The 18697-nt window shown below is 37.8% G+C and overlaps 1 protein-coding gene across 1 annotated transcript in view; it reads right to left on the bottom strand.

Moving 5' to 3' along the window:
- Positions 1 to 18697, bottom strand: part of PHTF1 (putative homeodomain transcription factor 1) — a 64135-nt gene that overhangs the window by 30481 nt on the left and 14957 nt on the right. Inside the window, exons 5-11 of the mRNA XM_006895703.1 lie at positions 15548 to 15704; positions 12635 to 12772; positions 12139 to 12298; positions 10613 to 10783; positions 10404 to 10493; positions 8683 to 8904; positions 1085 to 1213 (exon numbers count right to left, since the gene is read on the bottom strand). Of these exons, the coding sequence (XP_006895765.1) occupies positions 1085 to 1213; positions 8683 to 8904; positions 10404 to 10493; positions 10613 to 10783; positions 12139 to 12298; positions 12635 to 12772; positions 15548 to 15704 (1067 nt within the window). The remainder of the gene's footprint in view (positions 1 to 1084; positions 1214 to 8682; positions 8905 to 10403; positions 10494 to 10612; positions 10784 to 12138; positions 12299 to 12634; positions 12773 to 15547; positions 15705 to 18697) is intronic.

The following is an 18697-nucleotide window of genomic DNA, read 5'->3' as shown; positions in this document are numbered from 1 at the left end:
TCCATGATACATCTTCAAGGATATGAACATGTATGGCTAAGCACAATTGATAACAGTGAATCAAAATTCCAAAATCAATCTCCGTAATATCTATGTGTTTCCTACTGCCAAAGGGGCCCTTTAGAGTAGTGAGAGAAGATCTTTACCCTGAAACCTACAGCGTCCCTTTTCAGCAGGAAGTAGCTAAGAGAATACGCCATCCTCTTTTCCTTAAGAATCAAGGTGAAGTCTCTCTCAGGGAGGAGAGATAGGGAATGGCAAAGGACACAATGACAAAGGAGATTAATCAGAACTGGCTTCGACAAGCACTTTGGCAAGTGGACAATTAAAACAGACATGGGGGGGATGAAGAACGAACTGGGGAAGAGGGTAGAGAAAACAGTGCAACAATGAATGAATGAAAACCCAAAATCTCTGTAAATGTTCACTAAAACTAATAAAATTTAACAATAATTTTAAAAAAAAGGACAAATACTGCATAAATGACACTGTTGTTAAATGGGACTGATATTGGGGATGGGGGAACCTATGAAAAGAGGGATAAATAATGTATACTGCATTGAAACAGAGGAGGGAGAAAATTGTTTAAAAGGAATATATGATTAGGTATTATTTTCATGACAAGATTCCAGAAAAGGAAATGTATAGTGAAGCAGACTGTGGACTGGGGGTGGGGTGGGGTGGATGGTTTGTATAACAATGAAATAGGAGTGTTTTTTTCTTTTCAAAGAGAAAAGCGAACTGGGGAAGAGGGCTGGGCAGGGAGGTATGTGCAACAATGAATGAATGGTAAAGAAATTAAATGGAAAGATTATGCTGTAAAAAAATGTTGCATTAAAAAATAAAACAAGGCATTTACAAATTCAGAAAAAAAATCTGTGGAATGCAAATGAACAATTGCTCATTGCAAGAGATCATACTACGTGCAAAGAATAAAAAAACTTACCACCAAGAACAGACTCGTACTGAAAATTTAAATATGTATATTTGTATTTCAAAAGCAGTTGTGGTGTTTTGATCATTAAATGAGTTCCATTAAACAGCTGCTTATCATTAACTAGATTATTTGAAAATTAAACCTTACCCTGCTCATAATGATGCCACTTATTTCCAACACAGACATATCCATCTTTTTACACTCATTTCCTTCCCAGATTATTGCACTAACTCGATCAGAGGCAGGACTTGAGTTTTGCAGCCAGAATAAATGGTTCTGAGAGGAGAAAAATGTTAATTAAATTAGTTCCTTCCCTGGGTCTTCATTAGTTTTATTTCTCCTTTGTACAGCTTCCAAGTTACTCCGTCCAAGGTTCAATGTATTCTCTCCTTCACAGAGTTCCTCATTCCAATCACCATCTCCTCCACAATTTCTGGCCCTTTTAAAATTATTTGGATAGAGGCTAACGGTCTTCTAAGGAGATATAAGATGGTAAGGTAAAGTTATGGAAGTAAGGATGAGCTTACCATATTCTTAAGATACTGAAATAAAAAGAACCAGGAGACTACCCTGGGCACAGCAGAAAGTGGAAGTGGAAATCAAGTACAGCCAAACCTAAAGATGCTGCTTTGACTATCCAGATGAGAGATGATGACTATCAAGTAAGGTTGAAGCAAGTGAGCAGATTGGAATATTTAGAGAGTAGAATCCAAAGAACATGACTGAGTAGAAACGTGGTGAGTCAAGGGCTCCAAGAAATACAAGAGAAACTGGAAGTTGTTCTTAAGTGTATTAAGTTGACTACAACTCACGGCAACCCTAGGAACAACAGATCTGAGCTTCTCCTGTGCCCTCCTCACTATCTCTTCTAAGCTTGAGCCCACTGTTACAACCACTGTGTCAATTCTTCTTGTTGATGATCCTCCCCTCCTTTTCTGACGCTCCATCCTTCTAAGCACATCCTTTTCCAAGAACTAGCCCCTCCTAATAACATGCCTGAAGTATCTGAGATGAGTTTTCACTATCCAGGCTGTACCTTCTTCAAGATTTATTTTTTGTTTGTTCTTTTGGTAGTTCATGAGGCAGGCAGTACTCTTCTCCAACACTACAACTCAGACATAGATTCTTCTTCTGTCATCTTTACTCACTGCCCAACTTTCAGGTAGGTACACAGTTTGGAACAAGTGCACCTTAGTCTTTAAATTTATATCATTGCTCTTCAGCATCTTGGGAGGTCCCCTGACAGCAGATTCCTTCCATATGCATTATATTTTGATTTTTTGATTGCTTGTACCAGGGGTGCTAATTGTGGATCTAAGTAAGATGAAATCACTGACAATTCCTATCTTTTCTCCATTTATCATGATGTTGCTTATTAGCCCAGTGGTGAAGACTTTTTTGATGTTGAGATGCAATCTGTATTGAAGGCTGTAGTCTCTGATCTTCTGCATTAAGTGTTACAAGTCCTCTTCACTTTTAGCAAGCAAAGTTGTGTCATCTGTATAATGCAGGCTGTTGATAGTCTTCCTCCAATCTTAATACCATATTCTTTTCCATAAAATCCAGTTTTGCTTAGCATACAGATTAAGTAGGTATGGAGAAAGGATTCAATCCTGATGCACACCTTCCTTGATTTTAAATTATACAGAGTTCCCTCGCTCTGTTCGAATAGCAGCTTCATGTTGGGAACAAGGGATTTGGAAATGATGAATTCCATTTAACACAAGACATTTATTTTAAGTAATTTTTTTTTTCTTTTAAGCAATTTTTCTTACATGCTTTAAAATTGCATTATAAACTCTAAAAGTTATTAAGAGGTCAATCAAGATAATCATGATGATATGCATAATTACAATTGGTTCATGTCATTTTTGTTTTTATTGTCAGATGAAGTCAAGTTGACTCAGATCTGATGTACAACAGACAAACTGCCAGGTCCCGAGCCGTCCTCTCAATCTCCACTGTGCTTATGCGCACTGTTGCAGTTACTGTGTAAATCTGTCTTGTTGATGGTCTTCCTCTCCATTCCTGATCTTCTCCTCTTAAAAGCATGGTCTCGCCCTCCAAGAACTGGACTCTCCTAATAACATGTCCAATCTATGCGAGACAAAGTCTCCCCATCTTTGCTCCTGAGGAGGATCCAGCTGCACTTCTTCCAAAACAGATTGGTTCATTCTTTTGGTTGTCACCTGGATACACAATAGTGTCCACTAACATCATAGTTCTAAGGAGTCTCTGGTTTTCTTTATCCATTGTCCAACTTGCATAAGCACCTGAAAATATCATGGCATGGATGAGGTATACCTTAATCTTTAAGGTGGTTTCCTTGCTACTAAAACTGTAAAGTGGTCTTGAACAGCATATTTAACCAATGAAATACATCGTTGGATTTCTTGATTGCTGCTTTCATGAGTATTGATTGTGGATCCAACTAAAATTAGATCCTTCATAATTTTTGTCTTTTTTCCATTTATCATTTAGTTGCTTGTGGGTCCAGATGTGAAGATTCTTGTTAATTTGATTCTGTGGTTTAACCTGCACTTAAGGCTGTAGTCTTGGTACTTCTTCAGTAAGTGCATCAAGTCTTCACTTTCCTCAAATAAGATTGTGTCATTTGTGTATAATGTATCTGGTTGATGAGTCTTCTGCCATTCTGATGTTATGTTCTCCACATAGCCCAGGTGCTTGGATTATCTGCTTAGTAAAAAAATATAACCCTGATAACCACCTTTTCTTATCCATACAGCTTCTCCTCCTTTTTGTTCTAACTTATGGAATCTTATAGTCAACAAAAAGAGATTATTTAACAAGTATATACCTATCATGCCTGTTGTTCTTGGGTACCACTGAGTCAGAACTGATTCATAGCTAACCCTTGAGTAGGTTTTGAGAGGCAATTAATCACACAGGAGGCGACGGACCATCTTTCTCCCGAGAAGCACCTGGTTTATTTGAACCGTGTGCCTTCAGGATTGCAGAACAGTCTGACTACTAGGCCATCAAAAACAACATTCTTGGCACCAACCATCAGGAAATCAAAAGATCTCCTATCAGGGACCTCTCTAGAGTGCTGAAAAGCAAAAATGGCAGTCTAGAAACTAAGGTGCACCTGATCAAAGCCATAGTCTTCAATTGTTGTTGTCGTTGCTGTTATGTGCCGTCGAGTCGCTTGCGACTCATAGCGACCCTATGTACAACAGCCCTAAACTCTGCTCTGTCCTGTGCCAATCACACTGTCTCTGACATTCACATCCCGATTATCCCAGTCACTGAATCAATCCACCTCATAGAGGGCCTTCCCCTCCTGTGCTGTCCCTCCACCCTCCTAAGCATGATGTCCTTCTCCAAGGACCGGTCTCTCCTCACAACATGTCCAAAGTATGTTAGATGGACCCTCAGAATCCTTGCCTCCAAGGAGCCACCCGGTTTAACCCTTTCCAGGACGAATCTGTTTGTTTTCCTAGCAGTCCATGGTATTCTCAATACTTTTCTCCATCACCACAACTCAAAGGCATCAATTCTCCTTCTATCCTCCTTAGTCATTGTCCAAGTCTCTGATACATAACAAGTGATTGTGAAGACCTTGGCCTGTATCAAACGCACCTTAGTCTCCAGAGAGACACCATTGCTCTTCAGTACTTTGGAGAGGTCCCTAACAGCAGACTTTCCCATGGCAATGCGCCTTTTAATTTCCTGGCTGCTGGTGCCAAGAGTGTTGACTGTGGAGCCAAGCAAACTAAAGCTGTGTGCCATTTCAATCTCTTCACCATCCATCCTGATGCTGCCAATTGGTCCAGTGGTGAGAATCTTTGTCTTCTTGACATTGAGCCTCAATCCATATTGTAGGCTGCAGTCCTTGACCCTCTGCAGCAGGTGCTTCAGGTCCTCCTCAGTTTCAGCAAGCAGGGTTGTGTCATCTGCATAACGCAGATTGTTGATAAATCGTTCACCAATCTTGACCCCACATTTCTCCTCATAGAGCCCAGCCTCCCGGATAATCTGTTCTGCATATAGGTTGAAAAGGTATGGAGATAGGATGCATCCCTGGTGTACGCCCTTCCCAATTTGAACCATGGAGTGTTCCCTTGTTCTGCTCTGACGACTGCCTCCTGGTCCAAGTATAGGTTTCGCATTAGCACGATCAAGTGTTCTGGGATTCCCATTCTTCTCAGAGTCAGCCACAGTTTGTTATGATCTACACAATCAAATGCCTTTGCATAGTCAATGAAACACAGATAGACATTCCTCTGGTATTCTCTGCTTTTAGCTAAGATCCATCTAACATCAGCTACAATATCCCTAGTACCACGACCCCTTCTAAACCCAGCCTGGACTTCTGGTAGTTCTCTGCTGATGTGCTGTTCCAGTTGTTTTTGGATAATCCCCAGTAAAGTCTTGCTATTACTTACTATAAATCAGAGAGTTAGACAATGACCAAAGATGAGAAAAGAAGAAAGAATGCATTTGAGCTGTGGTGCTGGAGAAGAGTATTAAAACATACCATTCCGCCAAGAGTCTGTCTTGTGAAACCAAGCTGCTCCTTAGAGGCAAGGGTTTTGAAGCTCCATCTCACATACTTTGGCCATGTTGCCATGAGGGGCCAAGAAGGACATCATTCTTGGAAGAGTAGATGGACAGCACAGGGGAGGAAGATCTGGGATGAAGATAGACTGACACAGTAACAGGGTAGGTGTGTCAGAGATGGTAAAACTGGCTCAGGATAAGACAAGGTTCAGAGCTACTGTACATAGAGTTGCATGAGTCACAAGCGAGTTGACAGCACATAACAACATCTATCGTGCATTATTCGCAAAGCACTGTGGAAATATTTCGCCTAAAGAATAAAAATTAAGGGGAATTCTGATCATTCTCATTTAACATCTGAAAGGATGCTATCTAGAAGAGCAGGTAGATTTACTTTTTATTGTTCTAGAAAATATAAGTAGAATTGACTCATTGCTGTCGAGTCAGAACTGACTCACTGCTGACCCACTTGGTTTTGTTGTTATGTGCCATCGAGTTGCTTGTGACTCATAGCGACCCTATGTACAAGAGTCCTAAATGCTGTTCTATCCTGTGCCAACCTCGCCATATTAAACACACTCATTCCCACCACTCCACTCACAGAACTGATCCATCTCATCGAGGGTCTTCCTCTCCTGTGCCGCCCCTCCACTCTCCCAAACATGATATCCTTCTCCCAGGACCAATCCCTCCTTGCAACATGCCCAAAGTATGTCAGATGAAGCTTCAGAATCCTAGCTTCACCTTCTCCAGGACAAACCTGTTTGTTCTCCTAGCAGTCCATGGTATATTCAACACTCTTCTCCAGCACCAAAGCTCAAAGGCATCAATTCTCTTTCTATCATCCCTATTCACTGTCCAACTCTCTGATGCATAGCACGTAATTGCAAAGACTATAGCCTGGATCAGGCACACCTTAGTCTCTAGCCTGACGTCGCTGCTCTTCAGTACTCTTGAGAGGTCCCTCACAGCTGACTTTCCCAATGCAATTAGTCTCCTGATTTCCTGGCTGCTGGTACCAAGAGTGCTGACTGTGGAACCAAGTAAACTAAAACTGTTAACTATCTCAATCTCTTCACCATCCATACTGATACTGCTAATTGGCCCAGTGGTTGACAATCTTTGTTTTCTTGATATCGAGCTTCAATCCATATTGAAGACTGCAGTCCTTGATCTTCTGCAGCAAATGCTTCAGGTCCTCCTCAGTTTCAGCAAGCAGGGTTGTGTCATCTGCATAACGCAGATTGTTGATGAGTCTTCCACCAATCCTGATTCCACATTTCTCCTTATACAGCCCAGCGTCTCGGATGATCTGTTCTGCACACAGATTGAAAAGGTATAGAAACAAAATACACCCCTGACGGAACCGTTTCTTGATTTTGAACCATCCAGTGTCTCCCTGCTCTGTTCTGACAACTGCCTCTCAGTCCAAGTATAAGTTTCGCATTAGTACAATCAAATGTTCTCAGATTCCCATTTTTCTCAGAGTCAGCCATAGCTTGCTGTGATCCACACAGTCAAAAGCCTTTGCATAGTAAATGAAGCACAGATAGACATTTTTCTGGTATTCTCTGCTTTCTGCCAAGATCCAGCTTACATTAGCTATAATATCCCTAGTACCTCGACCTCTTCTAAATCCAGCCTGCACATCTGGCAGTTCTCTGCTGACATATTGTTCCAAACATTTTTGGATAATTTTCAGCAGAATCTTGCTTGCATGTGATATCAATGATAATTTACACACTCTGTTGGGTCACCTTTCTTTGGAATGGGAACAAATATCGATCTCTTCCAGTTAGTTGGCCAGCAGGCTGTCCTCCGGATTTCCTGGCATAACTTAGTGAGCACATCCAGGGCAGCGTCTGTTTGTTGAAATAAATCAGTTCATATGCTGTCAACTCCTGGAGCCTTGTTTTTTGCCAATTTCTTCAGAGCAACTTAAACTTCCTCCTTCATCACCACAGGCTCTTGCTCATATGTTCTTTCATGAAATTCCTCTGTGTCAGCCAATTCCTTCTGATACAGTGACTCTGTGTACTCCTTCCATCTTCTTTTGAGACTTCTTGGATCATTTAATATTCTACCCAAACTATCTTTAAGTATTGCCACCCATGGCTTGAATTTGTTTTTCAACTCCTTCAGCTTAAGAAACGCTGAGCGAGTCCGGCCCTTTTGATTTTCTGACTCCAGCTCTCCGCACATTTCATTATAGTATCTTGCTTTGTTGCCCTGAGCTGCCTTTTGAAATTTTCTGTCCAGCTCTTTGATTTCTTCCTTTAGCTTTGTTACATGAGAGAAGATTGCTCAACTTTTTAGCTTGGAATGGCTCGTAGATTTGAACCTTCAGAAAGCAGAGGCTTTGCATTAGCAGTGGTACTCCCTATGGACTATGCCACCTGAGCTCCCAAGAAGTAGATTTGACAGGTGGAAATAAGATCCAGCCAGAGGAGAACCATTTCATATCATTCAATGTACCCAGCAGTGGAACAAGTTGTCTCATGAAATAAAAAATAAAAAGCCCTCCATCTCCAGAAGTATTTTAAGCAGAAGCTGATCATCTAATAGGGCCAGTAATGATAATACCAACATTTATTTACTCAGTGTTCACATTTTGCCAGACATTGTACTACGTATTTGATAGGATCTCATTAGATAGTTTACAACATTCCCAAGTATGAACTATTATGACCACATTACATGCAGGAAAGAATTCCTACAGTGGATGGAAGTTTAAACACCTTCTAAAGCATCTATAATTCTAGGTTATTTGATTTTACATTAATATAAAAGCTGACATTAAAAACCTCATGAGATTTATACATTATTATAGAAGCAATGCTAAGTCCTACTAAGTCATGCACTAAGACACCTAACCAAAATACCACCTAATACTGACAAGCACTCAAATACACTGGTCATAGAGAAAGAACAAAAATCATCCTCAGGAAAATAATGAGAAAAAGATTATTAAGAAAAATATAAGTGAGGGTAACTCTATAAAGAGTTCTTCCCCCTAAGTTCTAATCTTAGCATCTTCACTTGCTAAATTTGCTCAATTTCCTCAACTCTAAAATGGGAATAATAGTACTTACCTTAGAGTATGTTTGTGAAGTTAAAAGAGACAATACTGTGTCTAGAACATGATGAGACACAAAACTTATTAGCAACTCTATTCAGAGACCTCATAATATATCTTAGATATTATCATATATTTCACAGACCTGCTGAAAAACATCTTCTTTGGAGTCACGTTTGGTCCCTGGGTGAAGGGTATTCACGTGCTCCCCATCACTGTCACTAGTCACAGATGATCGGCACTCTGGGCCATGCAGCAGGTCATCCCATAACATGTCCTCAGTCTCAGAATCATGGCGGGTGCTTTCGGAGTCTCTTCTTGATATGTTGAGATTTCGAGAGCATCTATTCATGTCAGATCTAGAGCCCTTGAAAGAGGAAAATTTTTATTTTTTTATTTAGTTAAGAGAAATTATATATTTGAAATAAAATTAAAGCAAATTCTCTGTAGTATCAGGTAGTTGACACATTATCTGTGGTAACAGTCCCTGAAGAAACACAGTCAAATCCACCAGCTGCTACAGCAGAGGATGGGCAATCTCCTCCTGTGCAATTAACTGCCTCTGAAAATCCACTAAAGGGTCAGCTATGGGTCAGTTCTGACTCCACAATACACAACAACAACAACAGTTGAAGAACTTTCATAAGTCAGCCACTAGGCCAATGGTAAGGAGCTGTACTGCCAACCCAAAGGCACATGGTTCGAATCAACCAGCTACTCCCATGAGAAAGATGGGCAATCTCCTCCCATGTGAATTACAGCCTTTTAAAACCAACTGGAGGGTCAGCTATGAGTTGGTTCTGACTCCACAGCATGAAACAACAACACATATTATAACATATATTCATTTTGTCACAAGACATTACATATAAATCATACAATTTAGCATTTAAATGTTTAACTCTGATGACTCTCTAGAAAGCAGAGTTTTAAAAGAAACTCCTCTGAGAAATTATGGGAGATTGCTAAAGTGTCCTGGGTTAGTGATGCCTGAAAGCACACCCATGAATTTCCCCAAGAGATTTGGCTGAGTTGAATAGATACCCATAGATACATAGTGTTGATAAGACATAGTTTGAAAATTTCCATATCTGTTGCTATCACCTTTCTTGGGAATGGGAACAAATACAGATCTCTTCCAATCAGTCAGCCAGTTGATGGCACCTAACAAGAGACACACAGTGGCCCTTACTCTAAATTTTGTCAGCTTGCTTATAGATCTAATTATGTCCAATCTATCTCATGACAGCATGAAAAAGAATAATTAGACAGAGTTTAAGAAGAGACAGCACCACTCCTGCAGTAATATGAAATACATATGAACGTTTTCCCATGACTTTAACTGCCTTGTCAACCAAAACCAAGCCAAACCAAACCACCAAAACTAAACCATACCACATTTCTGTCATCTACTCTGGTTTATTCTAAATTACAATATTTAAAACATTGCAATATGTCCACTGGTTTTCATGATGAGATTTATTGATCCACTTGTTTCTCAAAAACCTACCCTCATCATTGTCAATCTTATATAAGAATTATGCTAACGAATAAGCTTCATGTTCAAGTGTACAGCAAGTAACATTCTCATTATTATAGGACTGAATAATCTCTTCCCGAGCATCATCCATGACATCTTTACGATTAGAGTCAAAGCAGCAAAGAGTCCATTTTATTTCTGGAGATAAGCAGCAGTTTAAAGCTAGACAGCTGGTTGGGGCAGAGATTAAGCTGGGGACAAAAAAAGGGCAGGGGGCATCAAAAGCTAATCTAACCACTGCTTTTGCACAATGAAAATAAAAGGAATGGGTAAAGTTAAATGAAAAAATACTCCTTGAGCACTGAACTCTCAAAGGGATACTTTACATGGCTGAAAGCTGCCGATTCAAATTCCGAGTCAGCCACACTATCTGAATCCCGCATGAGATGACTCCATCTTGCAGTGGTTTTCTTTATCTATTAAAAATGAAAACAACATATGACATATTAACATAGGAAAACATATTAAACTTCGTTTATTATTCAATGACTTGGGAATTAACTCCTTTACTTTTATAAAATAAAGCAAAAATGACCTGAGAGTTTAGGTGCCTTGAAAGTATTGACTTTCTATTCTTAACTTCACAGCCATTGTCACTTGAGGCCCCCTCCACGCTTCGACGCAGCAAAATCTGTGTCTGTGCTTCACCATCTTCCTCACTTGACAGATCATCTGATATCCCATTACCGAAATGCCTAAAAGACTCCTACAAAGAGAGTAACAATGCCTTCACAGGGGACAGCATTGAATGAGTGCTCAAAAGCAAACTTTAAATGTAGATTCATGTCAAATAGATTTATACAGTATACAGGAATAGAGATAGACACAAAACTTCCTTTTTACCATGGTATGTGTGTAAAAACACAGCAAGTAAAAATTAAGAAAGCTATGAACTAAATCAAAGCAGAATGATACCAATATACTATTATTCCACAGCTGCTAAGAACATACTGAATTTGAAACTAAGTACCCTAAGTGAGGTGCATCACTATGTGGTGATTAAAAATACAGGTTTGAGTCAAACTCTAAGTATGAATCACAGCTCTATTTCCTGGCAATATAACCCTGGGCAATTTATTAAGCCTCTCTGGGGTTTAATTTCCTCATCGGAAAAAGTAATAAAAAGAAAATAACCTATCTCACAGAGTGATACCTATCTCATAGGCAAAAACAATAAGTCAGTCCATGCACAGTACTTGGAACACTATCTCATTATAGTAATAACTAAATAAATTAAGCCAAACTTGCAGTTCTTAAATGCCACTGTTTAAAAAATAACTAATTTAAAAAAACCTAATAATTAAAGACTAAAATTAGTTTAAGACATAGAATGGACCAAACCTACGTAGAAAATAGTTTTTCAAATCCTTACTGTATCATTTTTTTTCCAAAAAGTTGGAGGGTCCTTATTCTGACTTAAAGCACGCTCAAACATGATGGAGTAGAACAGTGCTGTGTAAGGTTTCCAAGGTCTGATTTTTTTAAAAGTGATTGCCAAGCCTTTCTTCGGAGGCACCTCTGGGTAGTCTCAAAATGCCAACCTTTTGTTTAGCAGTCAAGTACACTATTAATAAACTGAGCTGTCTGCAGGACCCTATTAACACTGTCTCTCTGAAATGAGGCAAAACTGCCTCTAGGGTTATCTATTTATTAAATCTACCAGCCTACTGTGATAGCTGGAAAAGCAGCAGATTTGACAGGTTCTAGCCCTTGAAAGGTGCCCTAATGACACAATGGCTATCTGAAGTAGGAGACTTCATGAGAGGAAAAAATGTGACAATTTTTCTGTATAAATCTTACAGCCCAGGAAACACTATGGGGCAGTTCTATTCTGTCATACAGGCTCAGTAAGAGTCAGAAACAACTTGAAGGCACCCAATAGACTATCACCTTCACGTGATTATTTTCCATATCATGGCCTGTAGTTTTGTATCTCACGAATTTGTTAAGTCAAATTAACAAATGTTCTAGTATCTATCTAGATCTGTAGCAATCTAAGAATAGAAAGGTTTTACATAGGAAAGAAGATTTTAATGCTATATTTATACTCATAAGTCTTACCCTACGGGACTTATCTTCATCCGAAATTTTTGCTTTCTCTTTTGTTTGCCATATTTTAACTTCTGCTCGATTTTGTTTCTTCTTAATGATAGGATGCAGGCAACGTGAGTCATTCTCATTTTCCATCCCTTTGTCAGATATTAACTTTACTTTTTTACTCCTATTTCAAATATTTAAAAGAATCTTTAAACAAATTTTTAAAATAACTTTTCATGAAATCACTTTTTCCTGAAGAGTACAAAATATTATTCTTGAAGAGAAGAAGATTCAGAAATACATGTCAGACCTCTAGCTTTGTAAAAAAGAGAAAGGTAAAATACAGTAACAACTCTCTAAGACTCAAGCAAATGAATTGAGAGGAAACCTTTACTTTTCAACTGAGAAGACTGTGAACCTAGTTCCTAAAAATTTTCATTGGACTTCACTATATTGTATAGCATACCTACACCAACGTAAAGAGGAAATCAAGTAAAAATTCCAATGGAATATTTCCCACCTGTTGCCAAAGAGAGTTCCCCAAAAACCACTAATAAAGGGTATAGATTCCAAAGTTTCTATTCCTCTTGTTTTCTCAGAAGAGGAGTTATTTCCATTTTCTCGGTTCCCATCACCATTTACAGTTTTTCGTAATTTCCTACCAAAAAAAAAAAGCAAACAAAACCCAAATCAAAAACTATTTGTGATTATTCAAAGCCTTTTCTACTTCTGCCTAAAACTTTTCATCACATTACTTACTGAAATCAAGTGGGGGGGGGAGCTCTAATGCTCTATTCCCTAGGGAATTGTGCTGCTAACCCAAAGACAGTACCTTCGTGGTGGTTCAAATCTCCCAGAGGCTCTCAGAGAAAGACAGGCAAACTCTTCCAGTACAATTTGCAGTCTCAGAAACACACTGGCTGGAGGATCAGTTATGAGTTGATCCCAACTCCATGACAATGAGTTATAACTTGAAATCAAGTTTAGTGAGCATCAAATGATGAGGCTAAATTATGGAATGACACTTCCGATTGAAAGGCAAAGAAAGAGGCCAGGTGGCAGAGGAAGCAATTGGAAATACATAAAATTAATGTAAGTTAACAATGGAGGTACTGCAAAGTCCTGCACTAACATTTTGTTCAGTTACTAAAGATTGAGAACTGCTACTCTGAAAAATCACTAGAATTAAAATTTTTCTATGTGTGAACCACAGTCTTTCCAGGTACTCTTACCTCCAGAAACTGAAGGAGTAATTTCTTTAAATGTAAACATCACAGATCTACCCCTTTGGCACAGCTGATTATAGTAGTGACAAGTAATAGATAGCTTTTTATTGATATGGTTATTGAGGGTTAAAAGAGATACCCTTATCAAAACAACTATGAGATATCATCTCACCCCAGTAAGAATAGCAAAATATAACAGAACAGCAAGCAACAAATGCTGGCGAGGATGTGGAGAAACTGGAACTGTTGGTGGGAATGTAAGATGGTGCAACCATTGTGGAAGGCAGTGTGGCGCTTTCTCAAAAAATTGCAAATAGAGATACCATTTGACCCAGCAATCCCATTACTGGGAATATACCCCAGAGAGACCATGTCTGCCATCCAAGCAGATATATGCACACCCATGTTTATTGCAGCTTTGTTTACAATAGCAAAGAGTTGGAAGCAGCCTAAGGGCCCATCAACAAATGAATGGATAGAGAAGCTGTGGTATATCCACACAATGGAATACTACGCAGCATTGAAAAACAAGGAACTCATGCAATATTATTCAAAGTGGGTGACCCTGGAGGACATTATGCTGAGTGAAATATCTCAGTCACAAAGGGACAAATACTGCATGGTGCCACTGTTGTAGAATGAGTCTGACATCAGGGTGGGGGTATGACAGAAAAAACTGGATAAATTATGTATATTGTATTGAAACAGATGAGGGAAAGAACAGATTAGAAGTGATATATGATTGAGTATTATGGTTAGCACAGGAATCCAGAATTAAGGCTGCACAGAGAAGTGTACTCAGGGTGGGGGATGGGGGAAAGGGACGTAGGAATTGTATACTAATGAAGGAATTTTTTTTTCTCTCTTCGGAGGGGGGGAGCGAGCTGGTGGAGAGGGGTGGGCAGGGAGAAAATTGCGGCAATGAATGAATGGAAATCCAAAACTTCTGTAAAAAAAAAAAAAAAGAGATACCCTTAAAATAACTAGACATAGTTCTGCAGTAGATTGTCTTCAAATTCAAAACTCAAACTCATTGTCACTGAGTTGGAAAAGACGCATAACTAACGCTTTCGTGGGCTTCCCAAGGTTATAAATTGCATAGAGGACATTACCTCTCAGAGCCAGTGATGACTTAACTGCCAGAGAAGCCTGACCTTTGAGCTAGCAGCACAGTTCTCTGAAGACTACACCGCAGGGCTCCCCAGATTTCCTTAGAGCCCATTAAATCAATTCAACTGAATTAACAAGGAATCTTCTTCACTAGAGAAGAGGGGGAGAGGGGGAAAGCGCTTTGAAATTAACATTAAAAATAAAAAATATGTTGAACTTTATTGTATCAAATAGAAAAGTCATACTCAGTAATTGTTTACATAAGCAAAAATCAATGGATATTTTGATGAGAGGTAATATTATTTTAGGAAACCAAAATCTAAGAAATCTTTCAGCAGTCTCAAAACTCATACCACAGAAAAGTATGATGTGAATTCAATGCGTAAAGTCAAGTTATGATTTACAGTTAAAAGCACTTTAAAATTCCTATTAGCATAAACTCAATGTGCTATGATCTTTGTGTATAGTAAAAGTTCACCAAACTTTTAAACTGATTTTCAAGTAATATTTTTATTCAGAACCAGTATATATGATAAATTTTAATAAAGAATGATATGACATGGGAATTTTTCCTTTAAATAACTGTACTGAATGACAAAAATCCCATCTGGAAATATGTTAAAAGTACAGAGTAATGTTTCTTAGCATTAGTGGAAAAAGAAAATAATTGTATCTATGTGTGTGTGTGTGTGTATGTATGTATATATGTGTATATGTACACACACATATATATGTATGTTGTCGTTGTTAAGTACCATTGAATCATAGATGATCCATAGCGCAACCCTAGGAATGAATGTCTTGCACATAAAACTTTCAACTTTTCTCCAAGTTCAGAGTTTCCAAAGGCAAGCTTATTTTGGAAATGGATGCCATGTATACACACACAGGTTGTTTGTTGTTAAGTGCCATCTAGTCGTAGTCAATTCATAGTGATCCTATAAACAAAAGTCCTCAACACTTGGATATATATACACACACATATATATTTATTTTTAACCCCAAAATAATAAACACACAAAAGATTTTTAATTAGTATCATCAAATATTTCTAAAATTGCTCCAATATGAAGTACAAGTGCAACTTCTCATCTCACCTTCTTCTTCGATTCCCATTGTTTCCCGATGGCTTTGTTATCTGAGTAGACACAATCTGACAGTGGACAGTTCCCAAGAGAAGCATAAGGCACAAAGGTCCAAGCACTTCACTTATGTTCACAATAGGCATCATACAATATAATACAATTGAAACAACTGAAAAGGAAAAGTTTTAAAATGCTCACTGAAGCTCACTGTTAAAATCTATTTGAGTTATATTTAAATGAAACACAAATTTTATCTCTAAAACTTGTTACTTCAGAAAATATAAAGGCAAAGAGGAAGCTTGAAGGGCTACACAAGAGTGCAAATGAAAACAACACATTACAAGGATTTATCTTTCTGACAATATGGTCATCTACATTTCTCAGAAGGTTTCCCATCACAAAACATGTAGGCACTGTATAAAACATCTGCTTTGAAGTGATGTTCTACTCCACTGAAGGAGAATTGTCTAAGGCCCAAGTTAACACAGGTAGTAACTGGCCAAAAGCAGGATCTGAACCAGGCAGCCAGGCTCCAGGGTTCTCCTTCTTAACTTTAAAGCGCTTCTTTTTATGTATATATGAAATGTTCGAAAAATTAAGATTTAAAAAAATTATCTCCAAACATTTCCAACCATCTAGACAATTTTACAGGTAGTTCTTTCAGACTTCAATAGAACTATAACTCTTATGATATAGAAATGAAACTATTCATGTATAGAGAAAAAAAAGCTACCAGATGCATTTCACTCTTAATATAACCCTGACACTCAATATAACAACAGCACATAAACAAATAATTTTGCTGACTATAAACTTATCACTAAAAAGTATGTCAAGAAAATAGAAATTAGGAGCTCTAGTGGCCTAGTGGCAAGAAGCTGCGCTGCAATCACGAAAGCATGTGGTTTGAATCCACCGGTTGCTATGCTGGAGAAGGAGGGGTAATCTCCTCCTGTGCCAGTCAGATCCAATTCAATGATACACAACAAGGGGGTAAAAAAACCAAGTAGAAATTTTTGTCTTGTTCCTTGCCATACAGAGGAAAAAAGCAAGCACAAAATATGGGTTCAATTTTTGTTGATCAATGAATGAATGTGTAATCAAACTGAATGACAATCTAACAAAAGAGTAATTCACTAAGACTATATGGGGTTAATGCTGGAAATATAGAATAGATAATTTCATAGTTGAGAAGAGCAATTGGCAGAGATTTAGGTATTTATTGCCTAAATGGAATTAATCTCTCTGGTGGCCTAGTGGCAAGAAGCTGCCCTGCAATCCCAAAGGCTTGTGGTTCGAGGCCATCACCAGCTGCTCTGCAGGAGAAGGATGGGCAATCTCCTTTCATGCCATTAACTGCCTCTGAAAACCTGCCAGAGGTTTTGCTATGGGTCGGTTCTGACTTGAAAGTAAACAACAATATACTTTTAATCACACCTATACAAGTAATTTTTAGTAGACTGTGATAATGCATTCTGTAATAATGAATATTTGTTCTTTATAATATTAAATGATTATCTATTTTAAATTTATAGAATGGAAAATACTTTCTTAACATGTTTTTATTTTTTTTTTATTTACACCCTGCCTCAACCTTCCTTAACATGTTAAAGAACAGATAGGTAAAATCAACCACATGCATTTTAGCGATAAAATCAATTTGATTCAGGAACTAAAAAAGAATGACAAGTCTTACTATTGTTGTATAATACTATTCTGAAAATGTTATCTAATTCAATAAAAATAATAAAATGAAGAGGAAGAGACCAAATGTCTTATTATTTGCCAACAATATGGTCATATAATTTCAAAAGTGTAACAGATGTACTGAAAAGTTATTAGAATTAATGAGAGTTTAATAAAGTGGTAAATTATAATAATTTTAAATACAAGTGAATAGCATTCAAAGCTAACAGTGAAAATTTGTAAAACAAAATAAAGTCGGTAAATTAAAAAAAAACAAACCCAAAATAAAGTATTTTAATTTAACTTTAGTAAGATCCAAGCAGGCCTTCTCAGGAAAAAAAATCAACCCATAAAGCTTTGCTGAATGAGACATATAATGGAAAATAATATTACTGTAAAAAGAAATAGATCACGTTTTTCTAGAGGAACATGAATACTGTAAAAATGTCAATTTTCTTCCTTCAAAAATATAGCAATATTTATATGTGAGGAGGTGACAAAATTCTAACCCCAAAACCAGTTTATTGTTTTTAGTTTCTTGTGAACAAGATGAAGTAATTCCAAAATGTATTTTAAAACTAAACAGGCAAATGGGAGCTCTGATGGTCTAGTGGATAAGGCATTCTCTGCCAACCCAAGGAAAGGTATATGGTGCAAAACCATCAACTTTTCTGCAATAGAAAGATGGGCAGTCTCCTTCCACACAATTTACAGTCTCTGAAAACTTGCTAGAGGTTCAGTCATTAGTCAGTCCCAACTAGAAACCACAAAACAACAAATATTATCTATTTATGGTACTGTTATTATCATGAACTACTGCTGTTAAGTGCCATCAAGTACGACCCACTGCAACCCTATGAAAAGACCTAAACCCTAACCTATCCTGTGCCATCCTCACCAGCTCTGATATACTAGAATCCATTGCTGCATTTACTGTGTCAATATAAATAGTGTTCATGGTATAGCCCTAAGAACAACAAGATCTTACACAGACATTAAAAAGATAGGTAATAGGGATATAATGACAAATGGAACATACCAGATCTCTGTCTATAATAGAGAAGAAGAAAAATATCAGACAGTGAGATGGATATACACACACATACACACATGCAGAAATTAAAGTCACTGTGATTAAATATTATGCAGTCATTAAATAATTCTTAGGCAGGCTTTGGAGAAAATTCATTATAATGACAATTCTCAGTAAGATAAAATACTTTTCCTGTCTTTATGATTGCTACTATCTATATCTAGCTAAATTTAATGAACATAAAATTAGAAATTCCCTTTCTTACAATGAAAGAATTTTTCCTTTACATTTCCAAGAGGATAGTGTTCTGAGGGGGAGGCTTGGGAGGGGAGAAATGTGCAACAATGAATGAATGGAAATCCAAAGCCTCTGTAAATTTTTACTGAAATTAATAATAAATTTAAATTCAAAAAACAATTTAAGTTAGAGTAAGGATGGCAATG

The sequence above is a fragment of the Elephantulus edwardii genome, unplaced genomic scaffold, assembly GCF_000299155.1.
Source record: "Elephantulus edwardii isolate Elephantulus edwardi_28Jun2011 unplaced genomic scaffold, EleEdw1.0 scaffold00174, whole genome shotgun sequence".
In the NCBI taxonomy this organism is placed as follows: Eukaryota; Metazoa; Chordata; class Mammalia; order Macroscelidea; family Macroscelididae; genus Elephantulus; species Elephantulus edwardii.
Note: the sequence above shows the minus strand (reverse complement) of the source record. Positions and strands in the feature narration are given on the sequence as shown.